This window comes from Rhodnius prolixus, unplaced genomic scaffold (assembly GCF_049639745.1).
Source record: "Rhodnius prolixus isolate KJV_2025 unplaced genomic scaffold, Rpr scaffold_2, whole genome shotgun sequence".
In the NCBI taxonomy this organism is placed as follows: domain Eukaryota; kingdom Metazoa; phylum Arthropoda; class Insecta; order Hemiptera; family Reduviidae; genus Rhodnius; species Rhodnius prolixus.
In genome coordinates, this window is record NW_027411592.1 from 37,686,971 (window position 1) to 37,708,488 (window position 21,518).

Consider the following 21,518-nt stretch of genomic DNA (forward strand, 5'->3'; position numbering starts at 1 on the left):
TTTTCTGGCCAAAGTACGAGATGCACTGTAGCCTGGAAAGAAGAGAAATGGAATCAAAGCGAAAGTTATAGAATACCAGGCTACAGAAGTTTGGCGGGAATCAAAACGCTGGAAAAGAAATGACGGGAAAGTAAAAAGAGCCACCATAGAAAGCAGTGTACGACTAACCAATATGTGTGCTATGTATGTATGTGAATATGTTTGTTATGTTATGTATGTACGAAAATATGTATATTTGTATAGCATTGATGAAAGAATGTATGTATGTAAATATGTATGTAATGTATGAAGTATGTAATGTATGATGTATGTAATGTACAATGTATGTATATATGTATGTAAATATATATGTATCTAAATATGTATGTAAATTTGTATGTATGTAAAGTACGTATACAAATATTTATGTAAATTTATATGTAATTATGGATGTAATTATGTATGAAAGAAAATATGTATGTATGTGTATATGTATGTAACTATTTACATATATATGTATGTATGTAATGTAGCTACATATGTAAATATGTATTAAATATACGTAGTTACATAAATATGTAAGTTATGTTTCTCAGTAAATATGTTTATATGTGTAAGCGAGCGAAGGCACCCATTCCCAGAAGAGAAAAACGCGAGAGTTTTAGAGAGGGTTAATCTCTAGTGCCCTTATTGCGTAAGCGCCACCACCTCGACAAGGTTGGACACCAAGTGGGGTCATGGCCTGAAGGGCCAGGGCGATAAAGAGGGCAAAAATATACAACCAGACAACCCTGCAGATGAAGTTGGAGAAAAACGGTTGCTGTAAATATATATGTATGTGTATATGTATGTAAGTATTTACATTTGTATGTATGTTTAATGTAATGGATAAAAGAAGGCAGTTGTTGCTCCTTTTTCTGGCCAAAGAACGAGATGCACTGTAGCCTGGAAAGAACAGAAATGGAATCAAAGCGAAAGTTATAGAAGACCAGGCTACAGAAGTTTAGAAGAACCAAAACTCTGGAAAAGAAATGCCGGGAAAGTAAAAAGAGCCGCCAAGGAAAGCAGTGTACGACTAATCAATATGTGTGCTATGTATGAAAATATGTATGTATGTAAATATGTATGTAATGTATGATGTATGTAAATGTGTATGTATGTAAATATATATGTATCTAATTATGTATGTAATGTACGTATACAACTATGTATGTAAATTTATATGTATGTACGGATGTAATTATGTATGAAAGAAAATATGTATGTATGTGTATCTGTATTTAAGTATTTACATATATATGTATGTATGTAATCTATCTACATACGTAAATATGTATTAATTATATATAGTTACATAAATATGTAAGTTATGTTTCTCAGTAAATATGATTATATGTGTAAGCGAGCGAAGGCACCCACTCCCAGAAGAGGAAAACGCGAGAAATTTAGAGAGGGTTAATCTCTAGTGCCCTTTGTGCGTAAGCCCCACCATCTCGACAAGGTTGGACACCAAGTGGGGTCAAGGCCTGAAGGGCCAGGGCCATAAAGAGGGCACGAATATACATCCAGACAACCCTGCAGATAAAGTTGGAGAAAAACTGTTGCTGAATAGAAGTATGTTTAATGTAATGGATACAGGAAGGCAGTTGTTGCTCTTTTTTCTGGCCAAAGAACGAGATGCACTGTAGCCTGGAAAGAAGAAAAATGGAATCAAAGCGAAAGTTATAGAATACCAGGCTACAGATGTTTGGTAGGAACCAATAATCTGGAAAAGAAATGGCGGGAAAGTAAAAACAGCCGCCAAGGAAAGCAGTGTACGACTAATCAATATGTGTGCTATGTATGAAAATATGTATGTATTTAAATATGTTTGTTATGTAAATATGTATGTTATGTTATGTATGTACGAGAATATGTATATATGTATGGCATTGATGATAGAATGTATGTATGTAAATACCTTAACAAAAACTTACAGTTTAAAATGTTAAGTATAAGGGTTGATTAAACGCCAAAAGGTACACAAATCAGCAAGTACCCAACATTTCATTAATACTTCATTAATATTTAAGTAATTCTACTGCATTAATTTTCATTAATAAGTTATTTTTTAGAATTTATTAGATGTCACAGACCCTTTTGCTGGCTATTTTCGTCTACAAAATATATGTTCAAGTAGCACTGTAGATTGACTGTAATATCTAGTTATCTATAATAATGAAACTATTAATTACAGGTTAAAAAGAAAAACGTTACAAAAAATAAAAAAAAATTATGAGGCTAAAAAATTCAAAACTTTCTTTTAAAAGAAACTTCACCAACATACATCAATGATTTTCAAAAATCGTCGGTTTAAGTTCATTCTTCGATTAAAGTAATTGTTATTTTATGAAGTAGTCAAACGTTTATAATAATTATCTGGCTTTATCGCAAGTAACATAGTTTTCTTCAATTACATTCTCAATGTAGGTATTCATCCCACAATGTTGTATATATGTAATATAAAGTAAATAAGATATGCATATTTTTAGGACAGCTAATTATTCCAGTATTTTACTATAAGTAAAATTAGGGGGACTAAATTAAATTACAATCGAAAAAACAATAATTGTTGTTGAATAATCTACTTGTTATAACTGTGTGTTATTTGTGCTCTCGAATATTTGTGCTCCTCAGAGCAACCAGACTTGCTCTCCGTTAAGGATCCTCAGGGACGGTAGCCTTGAGTACTGGACTGTATATGCCTTAGAGATTGGTGTGGGGATGTATGTATCGCAGTGTACGTGCATGGATGAATGTTCGTACCCTTTTAGTTTCCTTTTACGTCAAGCAGAGAATACTGAGGGTGAATTCTAAGGCCCCACCCACAGGACCTATGTAAATATATATGTATTAAAACTGTCCGGTAGGACAGTTGTACGTGTAAGGGTTGATCGTCAAAAACGCACGAAAAAGCGTAACAAATAGTCCCTGTGAAAACTTGTTTCTTAAAATTTGAAATCACTGCAAAATTTTAACAATTACTACCAACTAAAAACTGAATTTTATGCACTTGGTAAATGTGGTTCTGTCATTGACAGTTAATGTAAACAAACCAAAACTTTTCGAAAGTTTTAGGCTTAAGTTATTGTTATTAAAATAACATTCTAGCATTACCAACGAGTTTACAGTGCTTGAATTTTAAGTTAATTTTATTCTCTAACGATGAAAATTGTTCTCACTGTTCTTCATTACATAAAACAATTATTATATGATAATTAAAATAAATAAGAATTTCCTATTTCCTTAAGCGTATGTACATTCAAGTGTGACAGTCAATGAGTATGAACGAGTTACATTGCCTCATCATAGAGTGGGGATCAGCCATGTTCGCTTGATCTCACCCATTCTACAGCATACCTCGTGTAAGAGTCTTCGCTGTTTCACCAAAATACCGCAGTAAGTAATTCTCCAACTTTCTTTTGTACCATTAACATACTAACTAATATAATAAAAACTATTTAGTTATTGAATTTAATAATTAGATTGGCATCAATTTAAAAGTGGATACATCATCAAGTAGTTAGTTAAGAGACTAAATGAATGCTCAATAAAATGTTATTTTAAGCAAAGTGAAATCTTTTATCTTAACTTGGTTATTGGCAACATTTGTGATCTTTAAAAACAATATACTTTTTCTTTATTCTAGATTTTTTTACTTAATCTTATATGGTATTGCATTGTGCAGATTTTCTTTATTGTACTTATGAAGTACATCCGTTCTGAAGACCTCTGAGAACGAAGGAGTGTTTAATTTGTTTTCAGTGTGTGATTGTTGTTAGTCAGTATGTATATCAATTAGAGTGGGGTTAACATAAATTAAATTTTGCTATATGTTCAGTTGGGACAGAAGTATAAAATTTTTTAAAAAGTCAGACAACCAAAACTGTTTCTTTAATGAATCGATTTTTCATATATTCTCGAAATCGACTGACCACATTCTTTGAACTTTATATACTAATTGTTTACATGTAGGTATCCATTTTTTATTTAAAATATTTTCTCGGGAAAGCATACGAGAGCATTTTTAACTGAAGCGGAGCATAGGTTTTCCTATAAATTGTAATCTAAGTGTAGAGTTCATGAATTTTTTTTTGTCGTTAGCGGTTCTGCCCATGACTTTCTGTTTTCTTTTTTATTTATTTACTTTTATTTTTCTTTTCATTTTATACTCAATAGTATAAAAAAAACACGACATGCTGGCTTTTATACTTAAGGAGGGCAATAGCCTGTCGATGAGTACCAAGACTTAAGAGTGGCATTAAATCGCTCTCTCCTCTTTGGCAGTTTGCTATGGATGTCGCAGGGACTTGATATCCGCTGATTATTAATCTCCTAGCTCCTTGTTATAATATAGCTGAATCTTCTTACAGTGATGGGGCCCAATTTGTCCCAGTCAGCCGGTAAAGCGGTCGTGAGAGCCTTTATTGCCGCCAGCTAGTCTGCCAAGAATACACAGCCTTCGACCAGCGGTAATTAGAGTTTCTATCAATATTGCCGCTCGCTTACAGCTTTCACTTCGGTTTCAAAATTTATGACCGAGTGCTCAACCCCAAGACTAACCATAAAATACTCTGGGCTGGCGAACCTGTTATGTTCCTAACGCGCCTGATATCTCTATAAGAATATAATAGAATAGTTTTTATTTTATAAGTGTAAACTATTATCAAAAATGAATATTTCTGTTTCAGGGGATGTTTAAGGTGTTAAATTTTATTTTAGGAGGACTATTATCCATAAAATCATGAAGAATTTCATTCAATTAAATTAATTTTACAATTAGTTTGATTTTTGTTTTTTAATTTATATAAAAACCATTGACCAATGTCTACATGATAGCTACATAATGTTTTTTTTACGTCATGAAAAATATTATATTTGCCTCAAAAGTTACCACTTACTAGTGGCTTCCCTCACCTCATCCCCCGTACATTAAGTACTGTTTACATAAACACCTCCATTCGGTCAGGTGGCTATTTTTCCTTAGAGATATTCTCCTTTTATTTCTTTTTCTTAAGATGGCCACATTAGTACTGTCTTCTGACATTTTTCATATCTCACAACCTCCTATACCTTACCATAATAGAGTCCCTTCCTGAACATATTTATTTTTGAGCGCCCATTAGCTCTAGAAAATCTTCGTTTCGTACTCTGAAATTTGGATATTCTCCACCTACGTCGCAGGTCTCCTACTTTTCACTGCTTTTAATTTGTGCTTTTTTTTTTGTCTATTACCGAGGATCCACCCACACTGCAGGTTACCATAGTTTCCATATTTGCCACGAGGATTCGCCAGAGCACACTAATCAGCCCCATAATAGCTCGCTGGCTTTAGAAACTCTTTGGTCTATTGATGAAATTAAGATCCGCGGTTTTGGATAATATCATTTTGTTTTTGTTTTTTATCCGTGGTAGCACACATGTTTTCCTTTCAAGTTTCGGACTGTCACCCGTCTTTGGTTTATGTCCCCTTCATAGCTATTATACGATATGTATAATAACTATATAGTGATTATAGATATATGTATTCAATGTTACTAATCCACTAACCCAAGGGTTAAACTATTCAGTCAACATTTTAAATCAAAACACTTTTTTTTTTGTCCAAAATTATGCTCTAGGTTTATGGATTTACATTATACTACTTAATTTAACACTTACACGGTTGTAAATTTAATTTAATTTAGTGGGACGTTTATAAATAAATCTTATTTAAAGAAACTTATGATTATCTTGGTGAATGCTTGCCTGCTTGAACTGACCAACAGGAATTCTGCTGCTCAACTAAATTGCACGTCAATCTGCTTCGTGCCTTAAAATCTAAACTCATGCATAAAAAATGGAACGCGTTGGTTGTGATTTTGTATATAGTAAAAAGACATTTTTTCCAATACGAAATAGTTTTATGAGAAAAAACTGAAAATGGACTTTTTGGCATTAGAAAAAAAAAGTATTATTATTAGAACCGTCTCAGGCGCCACGGTGGTTGAGCGGTTAGAGGCGTGGCTTGCAAGGCTAAAAAGTGGTTCTGGTTTGAGTCGCGGTGTAGGCCTTGGATTTTATACGTATAATTGTTATTATGAAAATTTATTAGTTAAGTATGTTTGTTGGCCGCCTCCGTCCACGACACCTAATTCTGGTAGTTAGAAGTATAAAGCCCGCCTGAAATAACTTACTTCATTACTTTATTAAACTTAACTCTACTTCTATTATTACCATTATGCTAAATAATAAATCAGCTGAGTGATAGTGCAGTCACAATACTTTCACAAGAATTAGTTCAATATTTTAGGAACATAAAATTTATAATCAATAGAATAGCAAATATAACCTGCAAGCTTTGGAACCTAGAATTGACCGCGTAGAACTGGAACGTTGAATAAGTGTCAACATTGTGCAGTGATCCAACGCTATGCTTTAGAATATTGAGGTTTTTTAAGGCAAGACCCCCCAAAAAAAGAAGAAAATTCCAAAATATTTGTATTTGTACATGATTTCTTCTGTAACTTTCATAATAGTGGAGCTAAAATAGAACAATGTTAAAAATGTCTGTCAATAGAGTAAGTCAATTTGCTAATTTATTGATTATTTCTTGAAGGATGTTTGGAAAGACCATATAGGAGAAATCTGATCTAGAGTAGGTTTTTAACTTCATTATTAAATGCTATTGAATTTTCAGAGCTTTAGATTTGTTATTTTGTAGCTGGTTTTATGAGATAACGGGATTGTACACCCGGAATAAATAGAACGAAGTTATGTTCTTAATAAATTGAAATTACTACAACTTTCACTAACGTTCGCTAACTAGTTTTATATTGCATTTAGTGTTATTGCAACAAGTAATTCTAAATTTAAATTAATATTTGAAATCATTTTTAAAATAACGTAGAAATAAAAGAAACATTAAACTAAATTATCGCTTGTTCTAACTACCTTGATGCTTGATTGGATTTGATCTGTCCTAATTCAATTATTTCAAAACTACTTCTCAAAATAACATTATCTTATGAAATTGTTTTATGTTAAAATAATAAAAAAAAAAACACACTAATATCTTTCTTACTAACGTCCTGATATTTTTGTGAAAATCGGTTAGTATCAGTTCTTGATATCAGTTCTTTTCAACACAACGGTGTTCCACTCTCGCTGCCACCCAATTTCCTACTTTCCACAGCAGTTCTGTGCCTAATGCACGGCAACATGTACATATAAATATTTCCATCACAACATTCATAACACTGGAGGGTCAATCAAATTTGGTCGAAACAAACAGAAAAGGTATATTTATTTGTTTGTAAACCCAACAAACATGGTCGATAGCCAACCATTTTTTTAAAAAGATATTAAATTATTTTCTACTCACTCGCGATAACTGTTTTTTTTTTTTTAATTTAATTTGAAACTGATCTTTAATTTTATATCATTTTTTGTTTGTTTTTATTTATTTTTACTGCAATTAATTGAATTTGCATTTATTAATCACAGTAGAAAGTTTGTATTGAAGAGTAATGTTTTTATAACTTCTACACTTCACCACTTTAATTGTTACACGCGCTATCTATCTTCCACTAATTCCGTATTTTTAAATCTATTTATATAAACTGCTCCACAAAAAAAGTGGCGCACTTTGAAAAAAGCGTTTATTTTTTGTTTTATCACATTTTGGGGAAAGCTTATTAGTTTTAATTATTTTCATAAACTGTCAGGGAACAATTAATCGAATCAAGGTCCAAAGCTTCTTGTAAATAGAGAAGTAATTCCTCGTTTAATCCCCTTCGGTCTTTTTGTGTAAACAACAACGTGAACTTTACCTCAACAGTAAATAAATTTATTGACCTCTACAGTTGCGTTTCGACTTTTTTCAAGCTGAAAGCATTGCAAACTCTCAATTACAGCAGAGCAAGTGGTCCGTATTATTGCATTAGTTGAGGATGGACGGAGTCAGCGGTACGCAGCACGAACTTTAGGGTTGCCTGAGACCACCGTTCGTAGAGCCATTCATTGTTACCAGGAGACAGGCCTCTGCACTCGCAGACAAGATTCGGGTCGACCAAGAGCCACAGAAGCACTTGATGACCGATTTATCAGAATTCACTCTCTGAGAAATCGTACATCAACTGCTTCTGAAACAGCTCAAACACTGCTTACTGTTCGTGGAGTTACAGTCAGTGCCGAAAATGTACAAAGAAGGCTCGCTGAAATGAATTTACGCCCTAGGAAGCAAGCCACAGGACCATTGTTTACCGTAGACCATCGGAGAGCCCGTCTAGAGTTCGCTAGGGAACACCGCAACTGGTCTGGGAACGATTGGAGAAACGTTCTCTTTTCAGACGAGTCCCGTTTTGCTCTCTACGCAACTGATGGGAGGCGACGAGTTTACCGAAGGCCTGGGGAGCGCTACGCTCCGTGCAATATTTCTGGTAGACTACCATTCGGAGGTGGTTCAGTGATGGTGTGGGCTGGGATTTCTATGGGGGCTTAGACTGAGCTCCACGTCTTCAACAGGGCAATCTTGAGTGCAGATGTGTATGTGAGGGAAATTTTCCAGCAATATGTGATACCCTATGCACCATTAATTGGGGAAAATTTTATTTTTATGCAAGATAATGCCCAACCACACACTGCCGCCTGTGTTGTTCAATATCTCCACGATACTGGCATTCGTATTCTGAGATGACCAGTACGCAGACCGGATTTAAATCCAATTGAACATCTTTAGGATGAGCTGGGTAGGCGATTAAGTTGGAGAAATAATCCTCCCAGGTGCTTAGAAGAGTTGCGAGGTGCTCTGGTGGAGATATGGGAGGAATTAACACAAGATTTCGTGAGAAATTTAATAAGGAGTATGCCGTGGAGATTGGATGCAATAATGCGAGCAATACACCTTACTAAAATTCTTTTTCTCTTTTTTTAATCGGAAGAAATACTTTTTTTTCAAATTCATTTTTTGCTGGGAAGTACTTTTTTGTTAAATTAAAGGTTTTTATTTATTTTAGATCATTTTTTATTTTATTTTAGCCCTCACGTAACTTTATACTTCTTATATTTGCTAACTAAAATAAAATGTAGAACAAAAAAGTTACAGAGAAAAAAAAATAACGCATTTTTAAAGTGCGCCACTTTTTTTGTGGAGCAGTGTAATTGCATTTCTGTAGTGTTGACTTTATTACAACACTTTTTATTTTCTCTAATGCTTTTTTCGGGTAGATTTTTGATTTTTTTAAGTGTTTAACGGTAACAATTGCATACTTCTAAGTATGAAAAGGGAATTATAGAAATTATTCTGACGGTGTGACTTGAAGTGTTGTTTGTTGGCTGTCCCTAAATTAAAATACGAGAAATCGCTTCATGTGCAATTTGATATTTCGTACAGGTGTCTTATGCTATGTTATCGAAGGCTGAAACTTTTTCTTTTATTTTATATTTACATAATAATCACATGAATACAAGGCAAACATTTTTCCAGGAAAATTTGAACACTAACATTTCTGTGCAAATGGGTTGTTCCTCGAGTGATAAGAATTAACGTTCGGAGTTAGAAGATACTATGGAAGCAGGAACATAGAGAATAGTAATAAAAGAAATGTCTATGGGTGTTCACACCAAATTTGTACTATTATAACTACTATTATTACAAAATAATCTCCAAGAGGTAATTTAAAAACTAATTATAAGTATAAAAAAGCGGTTGTAGAAAAAAGGATCTATGAAAAATAATCGCAACAATTCTGGCGAAAAAAAAACAAAAAAGAAAAGAATTATTTAGAAGCGTAATTCCCTACTGACTGGGATTCCCTACTGACGATAATGGACGCATTTGCTTCGCAATCTAACACCTCAAGCGATACCTACTTATTCTGAATAATAGATTATTAGAAAGAAATTAAACTTTTTTTTTTATAGTCAGTGTAAATACCTTTCATTACTTTAATCCAAAATTAAGTTTCTATCTTTACATTCTTATACCAGTTCAACAAATATTGCGATCAATCTTCGTTTTCATGTGACCAAAATATCCGTCTTGATGTCTCCTATGACCAAAATAGAGGTTTTTACAAAATTTATGTTTGTGTTAGTGTTTGAATATGGCTGCTTGTCTTTAGAGTGTGTAATCCAATCGCCGAAAGATGGAAATGTATATTTCGATTGGTTACTCGATAGTAACTTTGCTTCCATTGGGAGGGGGGAACAATAAAACAATGAGCGAAAAGACAATCAGCACCAAAAAGTGAAAAATTCCACTGAAAAACCAAAAACCTACGTAAAAAAACGCCCAATGTTTTTAGTCTCCAAATTTTTCTAAAAAAAAGTTGCGTCTTATGAATGGGGAAATTCAGTTACTACTAACTGGAGGAAATACTGCTATATCTTGTATTTCAGTTTTGATTACTTTAAGGAAGTAGTGACCAATCCTATTAAGCAATTAACAACAAACATGTTTCATATGTTTACGGAGGACGCTTTTTGAAAACAACAACCTTGCTTCTAACTTGCAAAATTTTGCTTTAAGCAAATACATTGTCTCTAGAATTATTGCCTTTCTAAACTCCATTAAACCTTGTTACCTAAAGTGTAATGCCTGGTACGATTTCCCCATTCATTTGAGAATTTGATTTCCACTATTACCAATATTCTGTCCATTATTGAGGCCACTTTTGTCACTTCAGACGGGTGATTGGTGCTATGCTGAAGGCCCCTATGTACCCTGGGACAGGGGCTTCCTAACTGTTATTTGGTTGCCGGAACCCCTAGATGAGCTGCCTTCTCTTCGACTTTAGAATCTCATCCACCCCCTGCAGTACCTCCAGCTCCGCCTTTTGATTTGCTGGCATCAGCCGCTCCGACAAACTTCTGTCTTCGGCCCCATGCCTCTACTGATAGTGCTGCTGCCCACCATCAGAGATGTTTTTCGACCTCTCGGTCAATTCCTTTAGTCGCCTCTTACGACATCCTGGAAGGGAGCGGACCTATTCTAACCCCAGCCCGCAGGGGTTAGAGCAACTCCAGTCAGCAGTAACAGAGTGGGGGGGAAGAACTGCGACGTAAAGGTTTGATCATTAATACCTCCAAAAGTAAGGTAATGTGCATAGGGAGAGATGAGGAATCATCATCCCGAATTACATGCGATGGAGAAGTTCTGTAGACAGCCACTGACTTTGAATATCTAGGGTCAGTGATCAGTCGGGATGGCAGAATTGATCAGGAGGTGTTAAATAGGATAAAGAAAGCTAACGACGTATTCTACCAAATAAGTACTAGACTGATTGGAAAGCAGGAGTTGAGCCTTGATGCTAAATTGGTGCTATATAAAACGGTATTTCTGCCTGTGCTCTTCTATGGTTCTGAAAGCTGGACGGTGCTGGATAGGCATGCCAGTAAGCAGTCGGCTACTGAAATGCGATTCCTGAGGTGCATCCTGGGTAAAACTAGGAGAAATTACATCAGGTATGCGCGGTTTAGAGAAGATTTAAAAGTATAGCCCGATAGTTGGGATGGTTTGACCATGTTTTGAGTATGGAGGATGGACAGAAGGCAAAGCAAATGCTGGATGCCATTGTACTATTTAACAGGAATACATTGAAAGTCTCGCCTGAGCTAGAGGAGAATCTCTTGCAGGTATGAGAAGGTTGTCACGGGATAGGGATCGAAGGAAGGGTTGGATTGTGGCTGCTTCTCCACGCCTCACGGCACAAAGGAGATAGGGAAAGAAGAAGAAGATTTCCACTATTATTTCCACATAACACTCAGCAGACTATCAGTCCAGATGCAATAATAAAATCCGTTTATTTCGTAATTCAATGTAAAATTCAGCAAGTGTAGTGTTTAACAGAAACATTATAAGAGACACGAAATTCTCTACACCAAACTGATGAATCAACCCCCGTTTATAAATGCAAATTCGAAACCAGTCAGAAGCAGAAAAAAATAAGCTTGCCATGACTGATAAAATCAATGGATAAAATGTTAAAATAATTAGCTTCTCAATATAAAAATGATTTTATACTAAACGGCTTAACTGAAAACTTGCAGTGTCTCTTTAGACAATTCCAGCAACAGTATTAAATATGCATTGTACACGTTAATAGATGTTTTTGATTTATAAGTTATATTTTCTTTTGAACATTGGTGAATTAAAGATTTCAAATGTCAGCACAAAAAAATGTCTACAGATTTCAGTCAAGTTTACTCAAAAAATAAATCACTGATTGAGTTTATTGTCAATTATTATATTTATTTTGAATTTCATTTTATTTGTTACAGATTTCATCAAGACCCGTAAACCATAAAACTGAATTTCTAAACAAATGTAAACAAAAAAAAATATACAAAGCAAAATAATATTTGCTGCGTTGCAATAAAATAAGCAAGCTGTATACCTAGCGTGAGGAAACAACTAAATTATTCTAATGTAATTTCCTCTTCCTTCATTAATAATTACCAAATATTAGTAAAACAAAAAATATTATTTTTATATTAAGTTTTTTATAGATTTTATAATTGTTTACTTAAAATTATTAAGAACTTTTTCTGTTCAGAAAAAATATGGAAAATTTAAACAGTGTGGAGTGGCAGGCGAAAGAGGAAGATATAAAGTGCTTGAGAGAATGGCTAAAGAAGCAATTGCACCTACCGCAAAATATACCAGGTACTTGAAATTGAATAGAAATTTATTCTAAATTAAATTTAATTGGAATTAGGGATAAGGGTGTAAAAAAAAAAAAAGGCTGAGATAGGTAAGGTACAACAAAGGGTACCATTAGAGTGGATAGCACAGATTTTTCTTTATCTCTAAAAGCTGAGAATAAATTTGGTAAGTTAAAGTACTCAGACAATAATAAAATCACCGCTTGGTACAACTTGAGCAAGACTATTCGAGCAAAAGTATTAAATATGATTTGTTTATGTAAAAACATGTTAATAGATATTTTTTATTTACGAGGGTCGTTTGAAAAGTCCGTGCAAAGTCAGAGGGATAGCACTACTGGCGCGTATCGAGGTTATGTTTAGTTAGTAGCATCTCTTGGAAGAACACACACCAAGTTTCAGCCAGACCGGTCTATTTCTTTGTGTTTGGCATTCGTTTGAATCGAGGAAGTCGAGTGATTTTCAAAAAATGGACGAAAAAGAATTTCGTGTGTTGATTAAACACTACTTTATGAAAGGCAAAACGCCTCAGGAGACTAAAGAGAAGCTTGATAAACATTATGGTGACTCTGTACCTTCGATTAGAACAGTTTATAAGTGGTTTGAAAATTTTCGGAGTGGCCATATGGGCACAAGTGACGCTGAACGTTCTGGACGCCCTGTTGAGGTTATTACTCCAGAAATCATTGATAAAATCCATGATATGGTGATGGATGACAGAAGAGTGAAGGTGCGTGAGATTGCTAGTGCTGTGGGCATCTCGAATGAAAGGGTACATAATATTTTGCATCAACATTTGGACATGACAAAGCTATCCGCAAGATGGGTGCCGCGATTGCTCACGCTTGACCAAAAACGAAATCGTGTGAAGTGTTGCAAGGACGGTTTGCAGCTGTTCCAGAAGAATCCGCAGGACTTTAAGCGTCGTTTCGTCACTGTGGATGAAACATGGATACATCACTACACTCCTGAGACCAAAGAACAATCTAAACAATGGGTTACCACGGGGGAATCTGCGCCAAAAAAGGCGGAGACCGTTCCTTTGGCCGGAAAGATTATGGCGACTGTCTTTTGGGATTCGCAAGGAATAATCCTCATCGACTGTCATGAAAAGGGTAAAACTATTACAGGTGCATATTATTCATCGTTATTGGACCGTTTGAAAACCGAGCTGCAAGAAAATCGCCCACGATTGGCCCACAAAAAAATCCTTTTCCATCACGACAACGCACCAGCTCACACCTCAGCAGTTGTGGTCGCAAAATTAATGGAAATAGGGTTCCAACTCGTTTCACATCCCCCCTATTCTCCAGACTTGGCTCCCTCGGACTACTATTTGTTCCCCAATATGAAGAACTGGCTGGCGGGAAAATGATTTTATTCAAACGAGGAGGTGATTGCAGAAACGAATGGCTATTTTTCAGACTTGGACAAATCCTATTATTCGGAAGGGATCAACAAACTAGAGCAGCGTTGGACGAAGTGTATAAGCCTAAAAGGAGACCATGTTGAAAAATAAAAAAGGTTTACCCCAAAAAATTAAGTAGTTTTTATTTTTGCACGGACTTTTCAAACGACCCTCGTATAAGTTACCATACAGAGAAGCTTTTTGCACTAAAAGTCCTAATATTAAAAGACTGACGAGCCTTTAAAAAAGGTAATTCTTCTTGACAGTATTATTTGTTAGATATATGTACTTGCTTTAACTATTTGTACATAGTAAGAACCAGTAATTTGTAAAAACAGAAGGCTATAAAATTTTAACTATTGTTTTTGTTTTTTTTTCATTCTCTTGGAGATGACTGTAGCGATGATACATTTCTAATCCGCGATATAAACAGTTATTCAAAAAGTAATATTTTATTTTTTTTCTGCTGATAATTATTTACACATTTACAAAAACATGGGCTTCGTTTTAAGTACATTTAGAATAAAAAGGATTGGAAATACTGATTCACTATTAATATACTTTACAGTAACAAAACATAGGATAGAAATCTTTTAATCAGAAATTCTTAGAGAAATAAATAGTAGCCTACATTAGTTGCTTAATGATAAGAGGACAGGAAAAGGAAGATGTAATAATTAATTATTTTCAATAAGCATTACAGTGACATAACAATATTTGTAAACAGTAATGTAGTTACTGTCAGAATTTCTTTGGCTGCTAACCTAAATATCAGATTCAGTTAGGTTAAATTACGAATGAAAGGAAAGTGAAAGCAGTTTAAAAGTGAAACGGTTCAGTTTCTTTCTTTCTCACTCTCTCATTATTGCTTGTGTTGCACTTCCTTGGTGTTAGCTACATTAATTAAGGAATACAACGTTACTTCAAGTTGTTATAAGAAATAACAAATCTTCTGAGATGTGCCGTGCATTCTATTCCTGGTATTAGCTTCATTTTATACATATACGCTTTAGTAAAAGAACTTTATAATAAAGTATTTTAACGTTTTCAACTCGTGAATGCGAGTATATAGCGAGTGGGTCAGATTTTTGATAACACATTTATTCACAGCAATACAATTAAACTGAATAATGCATAAAAGTTAATCAATTAACTTTTTCTATGTAGAACTTTGCAGCTTCTTAGTCACTCTGTTGACTGTAAAATTTAAAATCAATGTTTTATAACGCACATTTACAAAAATTCTAATAACCACTTAATTGCATTAATTGAATTATTCTATACATTTATTTATTCACTTACTGGGAAACCCATCTTTTTATTAAACAATATTTGCTCAGTTTAAATTTTTTTTACTTTCCCTTATTTACTGTAGCATCATAATTCAAGGAGTTGTAATCTTTAAAAATTTACCACTGATATACCAGTTCTACTAATGTCTTTCAATCTAACTTTCTAACTCTTTAAAGGATTTGTTCTGACTCTGACCGAACTACTTACTCCTCCTCGAGCTTTCTTCTTATTTAGTAATTTATGTACAAATATAGGCAGAAGACACAATAATGCAGGAGCTGATAATACAAAGAATAAGAATTAACTTTTAAACAACAAAATAATCTAAACCTGTAAAATAAAAAATAATATATAATATATAAAATAATATAAAAACAGTCTAAAGTTCTGTACCTTGCAACTTAATAAATATTCTTAAGGCTTCATTATTTTTTGTTTTTTTGAAGAAGTTTAAATTCTCTTTTGCTTTTTTCAGATGAACAATTAATTCAATTTTTGTACAGTTGTTATTCAAAATTAGAAGTAACCAAAAAAGCTATTGACACATATTATACTATGAAGACTACTACACCAGAATTTTTCAGCAACAGACATCTAGATGCTCCAGGACTTAAACATATCACGGATGTTGTGTTAGTATTTATAATAATGATAATTCATTCCTGTAGTTTAGAATTAGATTTAAATATGATGTGGTTATTTAGTAAAAATGGTCATTTTTTCCACAAATTCATAATATTGTTTTAGACGAATGTATGAACTATTAAGGTAGATTAAAGTATTTGCTTGATCTAAAATTGACTTCATAAATCGATTAATTTAAAATTCCAATAATTGAAAGAGAACTCAAGGTAAATTATCATAGTCATAAAGGCGATACTACTGTAGTTTACATTTACTATACGCTTGCTTCTTCATAAGCATTGGTTGTTTAAGGCGCATACTTTTCTCTTGGGTAACAATTGCATTGCATCGTAGCGCTCCTCAATGTCAACCATCCACTTAAGGGAACTGTTTCTCATGCTTAATGATCCAATTCTACTCGTCAAGACGAGTCTTAGATCTTCATAGCATTAGCATGTGAAGAATACATGTTTCCAAGCTTCTATCTCATCATATCATTAGAAGAGCAAAGTTTTTCAATTTACAGTCAAATAAGGTGGTTGTCACATGGTCGGTTAGAATGAAGCACAAAAATAAGATTTTATGTAAACCATTTTAATCTTTACCTATCATATTTTTTTTACTACCAGCTTTACTTGTGCTGTTGTTATTTCAAACACGCTTTTTGTTACTATTGCATGCCTTATTTTTATGGAAGATACATTACTGATTGTAAAAAATATTGAAGAGAAAAATAAATAATTTTTGTGAGAATTGAAATTTGTTCATTTCCACTGCTCATCAAGCGTAGTAATCAGTCTTTAATCTAATAGAGTATCAAAAATTTAATAAATTGAAATATTTGCAAACGATGAGAATTTGTAATTTTTCTTTTTGCTACAAAAATGTTATTTTGTTAAGTGACAAGGGGGCGACGCTGAGATAGTCGGGGAGTGTCAAGCCCCATTACTGTGTAAAGTAAAAATAAGAAACTTAGAAATTTATTGTATATAATGTCTGAATAAACGTTTTTAATTTGCTGACTGTTTGAATAACAATGTTATACTTTCTCTTACTAAATAATCAGTTCAATCATTCTTTCAGATCTGGTACTAAAAATAAAATACAAAACTTCTTTGTTAAGAATAGATATTTTCAAAAAATAATTTATTTCTATTGTTTTAGACAAATGTGCATTCTTCCTGGACAGACTCACAATGGCTATTCAGTTTTATGGGCTCGACTGATTGACTACGATTCTAGTAAATTTTTTCTGGACGATGCAATCAAGCTACTTTTCATGGTAGTGGATGCCTGTTTAGCCAGAGATCGTACATCTGCCAAAGGAATGATTATTGTTTTCGATAACAAAGGCAATTCGTTGAGCCATCTAGCAAGGGTGTCGCTGGCATCTACCAAAAAATATTTTATCTATGTCCAAGTGAGTTTCTTACTTCTCCATTTAACAATACTCCTGTCTAGAATTAATTATTCTATAGAATAATTTCTAAAATAGGGAAAAAAGTATTTTCAGATAAAATAATCATTTTATCCTTTCCAAATGTTGACATTGTCTTTCATATATATATATATTTAATGTTAATATTTCCATCTTTGTGTAATTTGTTGAAGTTTGATACAAATTATTTTAAATGGTTTATTATTGATTATATTTGAATTAACACATATGAGAGCACCAAAATCTTAAGGGATGCTTAGGGCTTCTAATGGTCTTAATCAGACTCTGTTAATATCACGAACATTAAAATACTCATTACACTCAACCTTGGTTGTTAAATAAGTTATTGGAATGAAGCAGAAAGTGGAATAAAGTCATCCTAGGTTGAGAAAGAAAATCATTTAGGGGTAGTGATCTGAGAACTCGATTATAAAAACAAATATTGTTTCATAAATATGTAGATAACATGAATTCATTAATTAATTTGAAACATATTTTTTTCATTTGATTGCTTTACTTATTTATATTATAATAATTTATTCATAAATGTATTTATTTTTGTAGGAAGCAATGCCAGTTCGTCTAAAAAGCATTCTTATAGTTAATGTAAATAGTGTAATGACGCACTTAATGAATTTAATTAAGCCTTTTATGCGCAAGGAATATGTTAAATATGTAAGTAACATTTCTGTTTTTCATTTATTCGTCCTTTAGCTAATATTTTAGCCCAGGATTTATTTATAACTATTAACACTGTCATTATTGGAATTAACAAAAAAAAAAATTACAAGAATGTTTAATTACAACTTCAAAAATTACTTCTTGAAAGCATTACCCTGAGAGCGAATGTAGAATTATTTTTTAAAAGAATGTTTATGAGCAAAGACTATACCTAAATAAATTTAAGAAAGCAGAGCTATTTAAACTAATAAACCAATAATTAAAATTAAAACTGTCGCGACTTCTTTTGCTAAAAGCGTTTCAGTCACTTTCTTCCCAAGTGATCTTTTTTTTTTGGTCATGTTCCTTCTACTTGGCTTCATAGCATTTTCTCGCCAAGAGGATGAGATAAGTAAGAAAAGTCGAAGATAAGGCAGGAGAAGGTTGCAAGATGTGAGGGGGGTGGCATTCTTTCAATTCACTTCAAGCCCAACGAGATTGCTCTCGAGGAACACAAATTAATTGTATGGTTACTTATTTTGGAGAACCCAAAGTTCATGGCAAAAAAAAGGCTACTTAGCCTACCTAGGTCTGTGACGGAGGAGAAGTGAAAACATAGAGAATTGTGGACTTGTGGGTTCAAGTTTTATTACTAAACTTTTCTTATGATCTCTATCTAATTGTCCTTTTTAATTATACATGACATAACTATAAGTTCATTCTTTACCAAATTTCAGCTGTATAAAAATTTTGCAGTATCTAAATCTAAACATTGTTTTATGTATTAATCATATCAGATTTTAATATTTAACTGAAGGAAAATTACAATTTTTCATTCATTCTGAAAATCTGAGTCTTTATATCTTTCAAGTACTTGTAAATATTTCACAAAAGCATTACAAAATAAATAACTGATATTGTTTGAAGATGCACATTTGCATTTGATAATACCTAGAAGAAATGAGCTATTCCGCTTCGCTATATGAGTAACATAGATTAATACCTCACTTTGTTTATAATTGTATCTATATCTTACAATTTCGAACAAAAAATATGAAACATTAAATCTATCCTCTAGCAATAAAATGGTTGTATAAATTTTATAGACTTTTAACAAAGCCATGATAAGAATCTTAATTCGCACTACCTATTTCGAATTTCAATCTACTGTCGTTAAAAGTCAGTCATTTAGGTTCATGCTAAACGCAAGGTTAGTCCCAAAGTGTTCTTAAACGACACAGCATCAGGCTTCATGTTGATTGCTACCGTTTTCGGATTTTCAATCTATCTTTAATGATTTGTTACCAAGATAGAGTAGAGAAATTTAAATATGAATCTTAGTGGTTGAAGTTTTATAAACTGAAATTAAATTTCTCTTGAAAATCTTAAACGGAAAAGAGTTTAAAAAAGTTGTGGATGAAGACGAATTAAGGAGCAGGGTGTTCATTAGTCGATTACTCACGATCCCCAAGGCAAGCCCCCGGTTTACATACTATTGCTGGTTTCTTGAGATTTGGTGGGAGAAAATTAAGTATAAAGAGATAGTTTGAGATATTTGTTAGCTACTAAAAATCCTACGACTTTAACAGAAAAATTTGCTCAATTGGAATTGTTACTATTTATTTTTTTTATTGATTCACAGTAATTTTATTTATTGTTATTTACAGATATTGCTGCACAATCCAGATCAAATAGAAAAAACTTACTCCATAGTGCCTAAAGAAATCCAGCCTAAAGATTATGGCGGTGAAGCACCATCAATGGATACACTGTCTCGTGAGATTTTTTTTTAAAGTGAAACGTTAAAAAATAAAAAACCATAACTATATTATCGAATCATTACTTTTTTTTCTTCCAGGTGACACATTAAAACAGATCCGCTCGAATGCTGATTGGTTCCAATTCGATGAGTCTTTACGAATTGTAGAATCAAAGAAACCAACGAAAACTAACAATGTTTATTTGGAAGGTTCGTTCAAAAAACTGAACATTGATTGATGAAAATTAAGATATCTGTTTTTGGTTCCTTCAGTGAAAATCATAATCCTGTTAACAACCATGCTTCTTTGGTAGCAAAATTAAGATTCGTGTAAATAGAAGGTTCATGTTTTTTTCATCCAACTTTTGTATAATTTTCCTAATTCTATTGGATGTATAGTATAACATATCTTCCATTACTTTTGGAGTTTTTAAGAATATCATTAGAAAAAATGTTTCTTTGGTTTATCATCCATGTTACAAGCAACATTTAAGAAATTTTAACCATCCTTTCCTAAATTATGTGAATACAGATAACATTTCTATTAGTACTAACTATATTTCTGTTATTGATTCTTAAGAAACTTTGTCTTTTATTCTGAGCATAAATTTATATACAGCCTGCTGATTTCTTCATGATTCTTGAAATTTTTGGGTAACCTAGCTCAAAGCACAAACCACTCTTAAACAAGGGCTTGAACGATCGGTTTGTGCTCCTATATAGGTGTAATTTATCTAAACACAAGCTTAACTATGTTACAACCGATAGATTTATAACATATTCACTACAACTGATGTATCTGTAGTCACATTAGGCAACTAAGTAGACCTTAGGGACTTTTAACATCGAAAGGCTCTAAGCCCTCCTTGTATTTGAATAACATAAACACTACAAGCTTTGGATACTAAATAAAAATATAATCAATTGGTAACTTTTTTAGAAACAATATACTATAATAATATATGTGATAATATAATGTATAATATTTGTAGTGTTTGTAGTTTTATGACAGTTCAGTACATTTCAAAGTGATTTGTAAAATTAAATACTATCTACTTGTTGAAAATGTGGTTAGGTTCACGGTGCTGGATAAAATCAAAGTTATTTATCTACTCTTTCGCATTTTGTTTTTGTTTTTTGTTTAGATCGGTTAATATAATATAATCATTTTTTATATTATTGTGTATGTTCATTGTTTTATATTATTCATAGAAAATCCTGCTTTAATCAGGTATCAGGTTCGTCTGCGTAAGATGTTTTGTAATAAGATCCATAAGAGATTACAAAATTATAGTTGTTAAATAGTAGATTTAAAAAACATTGAATTATCCGTCTTTTTTTATACTTTATATTTGTTAAAAATAAACAAAAACCAAGTTTAAAAGTTTTATTTTTTTTTATCAAGGGCCAGTTTTTGGAATATTTGTATGATTTAATCCACAATAAAGTAAAAAGTATTAAAACTGTCCGGTAGGACAGTTGTATAAGGGTTGTATGTCAAGTAATGCCTATTTTTCAGGCAAGCCTTACCAACTACCTAATTAGGTACCGTAGACGAATGCACGATAAAAGTATTTATATTGTTCTACATAGTCAATATTTAACCTCACTAGGGGTGTATAGTGCGATTACATCTCACCCAAAATTTGTTTTTATAAATGATCAGCAATAAA

The 21,518-nt window shown here is 32.8% G+C and overlaps 1 protein-coding gene across 4 annotated transcripts; it reads left to right on the top strand.

Moving 5' to 3' along the window:
• Positions 1-405: 405 nt before the first annotated feature.
• Positions 406-21,232, top strand: LOC141449580 (alpha-tocopherol transfer protein-like). 4 transcript variants are annotated; one of them, XM_074119131.1, is made up of 10 exons: positions 406-2,444; positions 3,270-3,417; positions 9,485-9,670; positions 12,280-12,427; positions 12,555-12,664; positions 15,840-15,996; positions 17,153-17,408; positions 17,991-18,101; positions 19,754-19,862; positions 19,945-21,232. In XM_074119131.1, exons 5-10 carry the CDS (start codon positions 12,562-12,564, stop codon positions 20,082-20,084), a joined length of 876 nt encoding a protein of 291 aa, XP_073975232.1. In that variant the 5' UTR covers positions 406-2,444; positions 3,270-3,417; positions 9,485-9,670; positions 12,280-12,427; positions 12,555-12,561; the 3' UTR covers positions 20,085-21,232. The 4 variants fall into 4 exon arrangements, with proteins under 4 accessions (XP_073975232.1, XP_073975230.1, XP_073975233.1 ...); XM_074119129.1 differs by lacking the exon at positions 9,485-9,670; XM_074119132.1 differs by lacking the exons at positions 406-2,444; positions 3,270-3,417 and adding an exon at positions 4,005-4,490.
• Positions 21,233-21,518: the final 286 nt, after the last annotated feature.

Excerpts from the sequence above, each read along its gene's own strand:
- LOC141449580 (XM_074119131.1), top strand. The coding sequence starts at position 12,562 with ATGGAAAATTTAAACAGTGTGGAGTGGCAGGCGAAAGAGGAAGATATA. Across the intron at positions 12,665-15,839 it reads CCTACCGCAAAATATACCAG|ATGAACAATTAATTCAATTT; the intron begins GTACTTGAAATT and ends TGCTTTTTTCAG. Across the intron at positions 17,409-17,990 it reads AATATTTTATCTATGTCCAA|GAAGCAATGCCAGTTCGTCT; the intron begins GTGAGTTTCTTA and ends TTATTTTTGTAG.